Below are 9,506 nucleotides of genomic sequence, written 5' to 3' on the forward strand. Positions count from 1 at the left end.
AAGAAAAAAAAAGGAGCAAATTCAGCATATGTTGAATCATCAGAATATTCTGCAGCAAATGATAGAAGATGACCAAAGCAGCATTCTCCATGTAATTGAATGGTAGCCTAAGAAGGATGAAGCAACATTTACATAGTTATCCTAATGGAAACAGTCATTGACCATACCGAGTTCATTGGGTCATTAGTCAAACTGACAGGTCAATTTGTCAACTCAAAAAAAAAAAATAATAATAATAATAATTATTATTATTATTATTATTATAGTATTTATTATTTATTATTTATTATTTTTTTTGAATTATTTTCATTATTTTTCCCTCATCACTTTCCCTCCTCTCTATTCTTCTCTTCCTTCTACTGTTTTCTCCACGTTTCATTCATTGCTCGCATCGCTTTTTCTTCTTCTTCTCATTATGTTCTTTTTGTTTTTCTTTTATTTTCTTCCCCTCCTCCTTCCGTCCATCTTCTTTTTACTTTTTCATGTCCTCTTGTTCTTCTTCCACTCTACTTTCCCTCCCATCCTTCTCTTTCTTGAAGATCGGAGTAGGCATGATTGCAGCCGCATGGGATTGTTTTCTTCTTCATTCATCTCATTTCTCTCCTCTTCCGCTTCTTTCTGTTCTTCTCCCTTAATATTTCTTTTGCTCTTATCGCCTCCACTGTCTTCTCTTTTAGCTTCTCTATTATTCTTCTTTTCCATATACTCTTCTTCTTTGTCCTATTTCCTTACTCTTCGTCTTCCTCCCCTCCATCTCCCGTTCCTCTTTAATTCCTTCTCCTATTTCTCCATGATTAAAGTGGCATGACAATGTAGGCTTTCTCTGATGCTAATATTCCTGAAATACCCCTTACTATAATTCAATTTCATTCATAAAGCAGTGATATTATCGTCTTTTGGATATATTAAAGAAGGGCCGGTTGGTTCATCAAAGAACCAACCGTGTTAGACGGTTCAATTGGGCTTTTATGGTCGGACCAACCGGTGTGGTCCGGTTCTAATAATTATGTTAATTTATATTATTTATTCTTCAAGTTTTTCGGGGAGAAACAATTTAATACAACCTATAAATTACTTTAATGGGTGGAATCAATTTGGAAGAGGTTCTTCAATTAGGGGGATTTGGATTAGCGAAAAAAAATTAGATATATAACTTGGACAAGTATTTATTAATTGTTGGAGGAGTCAATGGTCAATCAACTACGATAATAAATAAGACATAAAGCAGATGATGTACTGGAGTCAAAGATCGGACGATACGTTGAAGATTCAGACGATGTGTCAGAAGCTCACCAAGAGTTCATCGGGAGCTTGCCAAGAATTCGTTGTGAGTTCATTGAGATTTCATCGGGTGTTCGCCAAGAATTCATTAGGAGTTCGTTAAAAGCTTGCTAAGAGTTCACCGAAAGTTCGTTAAGAATTCGTCGAAAGAATAATAGACATATCGGACGAAGATGACTTAGTTAATGCTTTAATTATCATAATTAGAACTTCGATTGAGTTAGGATACGAGGGCAAAGCATAGGAGTATTCGCAGCATATATTACCTTAAAATTTGCACGGAGAACACATTTCATATCGAGAGATATGGAAACATTTGTATTCTTCGTATTCATAAGAATGAGATGGAATAGTTCACATCATTTCATATCTCGAGTGCCAAGATATGAAACCATATCGGCTGCCAACCCGAGCATTTAAGATCATTAGATTGACTGCTAGGCGAGTTCTTAAAGTCACTGAATTGACAGAATTATGTGAGTCAGTCGAGCAATTCTGAACCCTGCCGAGCCGAATCGATGTCCCTTAAAGACCACGTCACGCGCGCGTGGCTTTGACATCATCATTTGTCTTGTCCCTACCATCTTCTTACCGGTCGGTGGCGGTGGTGGTGCTCCCCGCGTTGCGGTGGATGCATCATTTTGTACCTTTAACATATAATAGACGAGCATTAGCAAAGGCAGACTGCGTACAAAAAGCAAAGCAACTGGGACCAAATCGAGGGCACATGCGCTATGGTTTCAAGGCAACGCATCCTTCGCTTGCCCTTCTGATGCTTAGACCACTTGACGGATGCAACAACGGTGATCAGCTAAGAAAACAATGGTGATCAGATACGAAACTCAGAGAGAGAGAGAGAGAGAGAGAGAAGTGCGCGCCAGAACACAATCATTTCGTGGTTTTGGGGGAGGTAGGCGTGGAACTGGGAAAGTAAAGCAGCAGGGGGAGGTAGACAGAACGTGGGGCTTGACTGAGCCAGTAGGCCTTTTATTGTACGCTACATTCCCTGGTAGTTCCAATTCTTTATGGCTGCCATCTTTTTAATCACATCAGGCCTGGTCGGTTGCATTCCGTCGCCGCAGCTCCTCTTTTTCTCCCTTGTCCCCCCAGGAAGTCAGTCGCAGAGCAGTGTCATTATATACCCAACAGGGGGGTTGCAGGTTTACTCTAGAAGGAGAAAAGCTTATAGTATATGCCAGAAAGGAATCACAAGAGATGGCATCGTACCATGCGAAGGTCAAGGTAAAGTTAATCCGGAAAAGGATTTAAAAGGGGGAGGGGAGGAGAAAGGCAAGGGGTTGTGACCGTCGAGCCCAGAAAGCTAACTTTCAGGTAGTGAGTGATCAAGACATAGATAGATATATAGAGAGAGCTGAGACGGAGAGTTGATGGAGAATCAAATAGAAGTTCCATACCACATGGTTCATGGCTACGGAGGAGGTGAAGGATGCTTCTTCTCGGGAGGAGATGCAAGTGCTGCTGATGCTGTTAACCCTGCCCTACCATGGTGTCTTACTTCGATTCATTCTATCAGCCCAGCTCACCCTCAGTTCGCTGAAACCAGTTCTTGGCAAGATCAGCAGCTATTCATGTACCCTGCACTCCCTCCCTTTGCTCCTCCCCTCTACGGGGATTTGTACGATAACAAGACCTTGACGGGCTTGCAATTTCCTTATGATGGAGCGGTAGATTCGCCAGCAGGATCAACGGAAGCTGGTAGCGGTTTGGGCTTGAATAGATTTCTGCGAGCACAAGGTTCGGCTTCTTCCTCTCTCTTTGGGACCATTCATGCAGAGTTAGGGAGGTTGACTGCCCAGGAAATCATGGATGCCAAGGCCTTAGCTGCGTCCAAGAGCCACAGCGAGGCCGAGCGCAGGCGCCGCGAGCGCATCAATGGCCATCTTGCCAAGTTGCGGAGCATGCTCCCAAACACCACCAAGGTATTTGATTAAACCTCCCTTCTTCGAGATCTGACGTTTAAACTGCATGGTTGTGATGATAAATCTATGTCTGTGTCTGCTGATGACAAATCTTTAACTGGCTAGCTAGAAAGACTTGCAGATTAATGATCAGAGTTTTTTCTCATTTTCACAAGCTACAGTGGGAGACAGCAAACTAGAACCTAAAGTGAATGAGAAAACCCGAGCTAGGGATAAGATTGACCAAAAAGCTTGCATTGAAATCCCTGCTGCAGCCACTGCTGCCACTTCCGGCCGGTGAAGTGCACGGCGTAATACTAAGAAAGACAAACATGCGCACTCCTGTCAGGAGCCAATAAGAAGACTGATAAAAAGCCGCACTAATAGCAGCATCGTCATCTTTATCTTCTTACCTAAGTTTGGCATTCGCACCACCTAATGCAGAGTAGGAACACGCACGCGTGCGTCTTAGGTCACAACTTCACCTCGCAAGTCAAACCAGAAAGACACACAGCAGACAAGAACAAGCATATCTTCTTCTTCTTCTTCTTTGTGCTTTCACTCTTTGTTCCGTTTTCAAGATCTTTACTCGATCGAGCTCGCATCTGCGTCTTCCTCGGGACCTTCTTATGTGCTTTTTTGTCCAAACTTTCTCTCTCTCATTATGTCAGACGGATAAGGCATCATTGCTAGCGGAGGTCATCCAGCATGTGAAGGAGCTGAAGCGGCAGACGACGGAGATCACCGAAGAAAGCCCGCTGCCTACCGAAGTCGACGAACTCACCGTCGACTCCACATGCGACGAAGATGGCAAGTTCATCGTCAGAGCATCGTTGTGTTGCGAAGACCGACCCGACCTGCTTCCGGACCTCATCAATGCCCTCAAAGCGCTGCGGCTTCGCGTCCTCAAGGCGGAGATCACCACGGTCGGCGGCCGCGTAAAGAACGTCCTTGCCATCTCCGAGGAACAAAACTCGGGCGATGACGACCATCAGCGGTTGGTAACAGCCATCCAGGAAGCCCTAAAGGCCGTCGTGGAGCAGACGGCGAAGCACGATCCCTCAGCTGGTGGAACGAAACGACAGCGGACGGCCAGTTTCCCTACCATAATCGAACACAGCTCCATTTAACTCGAGCTTAAGGCATGCACCTACGTCGTAGAAGTTTAAGGCTCGTACTTGGTGTTAAGGGTTTGCTTGTGTTATGGGATTCGCCCTCACAGGACGCGAGTATGGGTGAAAGCCGTGCTCGATAAGGTTTGGATGTATAATAAAGGGTATGATCTATGCTGTGCCTCCCAAGAGTTGCAGGTGATCTTGCTTTGATATCTACGTGTGGATTCCTGCTATATATATGCTGCATGAGGAAGAAGAATCTTCCATAGATGAGTTGGGTTCGACAACAGCTGTTGCAATGTAGTGGAAACTAAGGTTTGGATTAATTTTACATCTTCGGATAATGTTTCATTCCAAATGATACAAAAATTTGTGCCATTCGTTCATGCATATATTCATTATTTTACTTCCTTGATTTAGCTGAGAGCATTGATTCTTGTTTAACTTGACCACTGTCATGTACTGTTTATATGATTCATATATAATCTCATGCTTAGTTGTTAAATACAAGTTATGCACACAGATATCTAATATGGACTTTAATATTTCTTCTATATATGGAAATTGAAATGATTATAAACATAATTATAATCAACAAGGCGGTGTTGATTTTAGAAAATATATTTGCTCTAAAAGTTCATAGTAGAGGAATTTTTCCATCAACATCATTTTATTAATTCATGTAATGTTGATATTACATATATGCAACATATATATCATGCTACAAATGAAACATATAACTTGAGTGACCATTTACAAGACCAACAGGTTAGCTTATGGGAAGCTAACCGAGAATTAAACCCAAGGAATAAATAAATAAACCATACTGTTAGAGGTGTCATTTAATTTCAGAAGTTGAGTAGAATAAGAACTTTATATTTGAATAATAGAAGTAGGATATTATTAGTATAGGCTTATTATAAATAGGATCTTATGTTAGTGAATTAAGCAGAGAGAAGAGTGACTGAGAGAGAGAGAGAGAGAGAGAGAGAGAGAGAGAGAGAGAGAGAGAGTCTCTTTGAGTTTCGGTGTTTTTGAGTGGTAAAGTTCTCTTCTTTTCTATCTTCTTCTCTCTATCAACTCTTTTTTTATTTTGTTGGTCTGAAATCTAACACAGTATTGTAATCTTGTTAAAGGTCCTGTTAGAGAGAGAGAGAGAGAGAGAAATAAGATTGTAAGAAAGAGATATAGGTTTGATTAGAGAGAGAAATAAGGGTTGTTTTAGAGAGAAAATCTTAAAGAAACTATAGAGTAAAAATTCAAAGAGAGAAAAATTGAAGATAGAGAAATTAATAGAGAGAGAAAACTAAAACGAGATTCTATAGAGAGAGAAAAGTTCTTGCAATAGTTCCTGCAATTTCGATGTGGAACAAATTCAGATCGTTGATGTGACTTCATTCAGTCTAAGTTTTATGTTTCAGCAGTAAAAAATTATGATCATTAGAGAATTCAGATGAAAGAATTTTTCAAATATAAAAGATATTATTATTAAGAGTTTTTATAGAGCCTAATAAAAAAGAACTTTTTAATTTAGATTGGAAGATGGAGATAAAATATTGATTATCAAAAGCTCTTAACCCTATTCATTAAGCATTGAAACCTAAAAGATCATTACAACCCAGACTTCATATGATACTTAGGTTCATTCATTCTTTGGAAGATTTATGAAGATATAACTAAGATAAGAAAACATGCCTTAGGCACTCATATCATAATTTGAAAGTGTTAAGGATGAACTAAAGTAAATCTATATCAGATTATTTTTCTTGTACATTGGCCATCACAAATCATACGAAAACCAATGATGAAGAGGTTAATTATATTAAAATTATGAAAAAGATTCTTAAATTACTAACATCTATTAATTGATTTTGAAAGATTTTGATTCGAGGAGTTCAAAGATTTTGAAAAGATGACATCAATTAATTGATAAGGTCTTTGATGATCCATAAACAAAGAATAAATAAAAACATACAACTTGAGCAACTCTTACGGTAAAAAGCATTAAATAATACTATCCTATACAAATTGTATAGAAGAGGGAGAGGTAAGGCAAAGATAAGGGTATCAATTAAGGTAGAGGGAGAAACATTAATAAAAATCAAGAAGATGATAAAAATCGAAAAACCAATAGAGGACATGGTTGAGTTTATAGGCTATGGATATAGAAGAAGACGACGTGGTTATCGCAACTTAGATAAGTATCAAATTCAATATTGTAATTATAATAATAATAATTATTTTGATTATGAATGTATTAAAGAATCCTTTCGCTCAAGAACATGATAGGAAAAAGGAGGAGGTACATGCAAATCTTTTATGGGCTTGTGATACAATAGAAAAAAATTTCGATAGTTCTTAAATATTGAAGCTAGTAATTACATGACTGAAAATAAAAGCCTCTTCTTGAGTTAAATAAATTATTTATTTCAAAAGTAAAATTTGATAATAATTCTATAATTGATATTAAAGACAATAGAAAGATACCTATTCTTCATGTTTGAGTTTAGTAATTAAGATTCTTGATTATAGCATTTGCGTTTTGATCATTTATATTTTTATAAATTAAAAATATTGCATTAGAAAAATATGGTTACATGTTTCCCTATTACTTACTCTCATAAAGCATGTGACAAATCTATTATAAGAAAATAATATCATAAGTCCTTTCTTAAAAACAGATACAAAAGAGCTAGAAAGTTACTAGAAGTTTTACACTTGATAATAAAAAAAAAAAAATTTGTTTTCACTTTAATTGATGATTTCAATAGAAAAACTTAGATTTATTTTTTAAGAAAAACTCTAAAGCTTTTCATATTTTTCAAAGATTTAAATCTATGGTTGAAAAAGAAAGTGAGTGTTAAATTAATATTTTGGGAATATGGGTGGTAAATTTACTTCTAATAATTTTAATAAATTTTGTGAAAATTATGGAATTAAGAGACAATTGGCTATAACATATACTCTACAATATAATAGTGTTGCTAAGAGGCAAAATAGAACAACAATGAACATGATTTGGAAATCACTCTAAGAATTTTTGGACTGAAGTTGTATATATTTTAAATCTATATTTCTCAAAAAGTATAAATATGACATATGAAAAATTATAAAATGATTATAAGCTTGATGTGAGTCATCTTAGAGTTTTCTATTATGTTGTTTATGCTCATAGTCTAGATGAGAAAAATAAAGAATCTGAATGATAAGGTAAAATCTTTTTTTTTTATAGTTATAGATAGATTTTAAAGACTTAAAATCTTTATAATTTTATTGCTGAAAAGATTATAATCAAGAAAAAACTTTCATGTAGGTAAATTTATTCCAATTGACTTAACAGGTGTATATAATGAAGTTACAATAAAACAATTACCTGAGAATTAAGTACATTAGAAGAATCTTCTTATCCAACTAAAGATTCTTTAGGCCCATCAATTTAAAGAAGAATCTTTAACGTCTCTAAACTTTATATTACTAATCTTTATTATTTTATAAATACATAAGAAGATGATAATACGTAGTTTGCTTTGCAAGTGAATCTTTATTATTACTAATCTTTTAACGATGATCTTGTCACCTTCTAGAAGGCATCAAATGGTGTAAAATAGAAAAAAACTATACAAGTGAATGTTGATTCTATCGAAAAGAGTTAAATGTAGTATTTAGTTAATTTATTTCTAAAGCAAAAGTCTATGTTATACAAAATAAAATTACGATAATCCTATTGGAAAGTACATATGGTAGCTACAAATCAATACAAACAGAATTAGGAGATAGATTACGATGAAGGGTTTCTATTAGTTTCTAGATAAGAAACAACGATGTTACTACTTTCTCTTATAGCTCAAAATAATTGAAATCAATATTTTTCAAATGATGAGCTATGAGAAGAAATGTATGGTGAACAACCTCTTGAATTTATGCTAAAATAATTTAAAAATAAAATATATAAATTAAAAAAGATATTATATGGTTTAAAGCAAGTACCTATAGAGTAAAACGAGGAGACGAAGACATAAGTAGAGGGGAAAAGTTGGATAAGGGTTTTGAAACTTTGATCCGAATTAGATCATATAAATTCAATAAAAAAAAATTGAATCATGAATTATACTTTGGTCCTAATGTTGTTAACATAAAAAAAAAAAACATATTGAGTCCAAACTACAAAAAAAAAAAAAAAAAAGGAGCACCCCCACAAAAAAACGATCATGAGAAGCATCATATAATAAAAGACTAATGATAAATATATTTATGATAAATTAGCCAGATTCCAAATCTCCAAAGAAAATTTATCCTTCTTAATGCCAAAAAAATTACAAATGTTATGATGGCTAGTGAAAGATAATATATGATTTGAGGAGATTTGACCTTCATATGGGAAATACTCTAAAAAAAACTTGAAATTCCTAACATTCTCACATGATCTAAGATTTACTCTAACAAAGATCGTGTCACCAGCATAGAATAAATGATAGTTTTTAAAAGTTCGCATAAAGGAAAAAAGTGAGATATTTTTCTGAAAACATGTATTATTTAAGAGAAAAGTAAGCAATTGGGTGGCGAAAAAAAAAAGTGAAAACAGTTTCCTTGCCTAAATCCTCGTTGTCCCCAGGAAAATGGAGAAGTTCCATTAATAAGACACTAAGAAGAGGAAATACAGTTTTGAATTCAATTCACAAACATTTCAGGGAATTTTAAAATCATAATGCCAATAAAATAGAATCTCAATCCTAATGCCAATAAAATAAAGTAGAATTTTTACCTTTAAATTTAAATAAAATTAAATTATTTATAATTAAAATATTAATATAAAATTTAAAAAAAATTAAAAGTAAAGCTTCGATACATTGACCCAAATCAGTTAATTTGATTATCCCATGTAATTAGATCACTCGATCATTCCACTTAAAAAATTTATATCGAAATCTCTATAATTATGAAAGTGAAATATTTAATCTTGTTATCCTAACACTATTGGTTTTACCAACGAAAGATACAACATGTGACAGCATGTATCACGAAAATGATAGATGAAAAGATAATTCTAGTGTCCTAAGTATATTTTTTTTGTTATGTCCTAATTAAAACTTTTTAATCGATTATTATGGTGGTAGCAAACGGTGGTGTTACTAGAACCATAGGTGATTGTTATGGTGGTGGTCAACAAGAATGACACGGTGATCGGTCTTAT

The 9,506-nt window shown here is 35.2% G+C and overlaps 1 protein-coding gene across 2 annotated transcripts; it reads left to right on the forward strand.

Moving 5' to 3' along the window:
- Positions 1-2,368: 2,368 nt before the first annotated feature.
- Positions 2,369-4,529, forward strand: LOC135615637 (transcription factor bHLH30-like). 2 transcript variants are annotated; one of them, XM_065114439.1, is made up of 3 exons: positions 2,369-2,872; positions 2,971-3,221; positions 3,872-4,529. In XM_065114439.1, exons 1-3 carry the CDS (start codon positions 2,707-2,709, stop codon positions 4,328-4,330), a joined length of 876 nt encoding a protein of 291 aa, XP_064970511.1. In that variant the 5' UTR covers positions 2,369-2,706; the 3' UTR covers positions 4,331-4,529. The 2 variants fall into 2 exon arrangements, with proteins under 2 accessions (XP_064970511.1, XP_064970510.1); XM_065114438.1 differs by having other exon boundaries at positions 2,369-3,221.
- Positions 4,530-9,506: the final 4,977 nt, after the last annotated feature.

This window comes from Musa acuminata, chromosome BXJ2-6 (genome assembly GCF_036884655.1).
Source record: "Musa acuminata AAA Group cultivar baxijiao chromosome BXJ2-6, Cavendish_Baxijiao_AAA, whole genome shotgun sequence".
Lineage (NCBI taxonomy): Eukaryota > Viridiplantae > Streptophyta > Magnoliopsida > Zingiberales > Musaceae > Musa > Musa acuminata.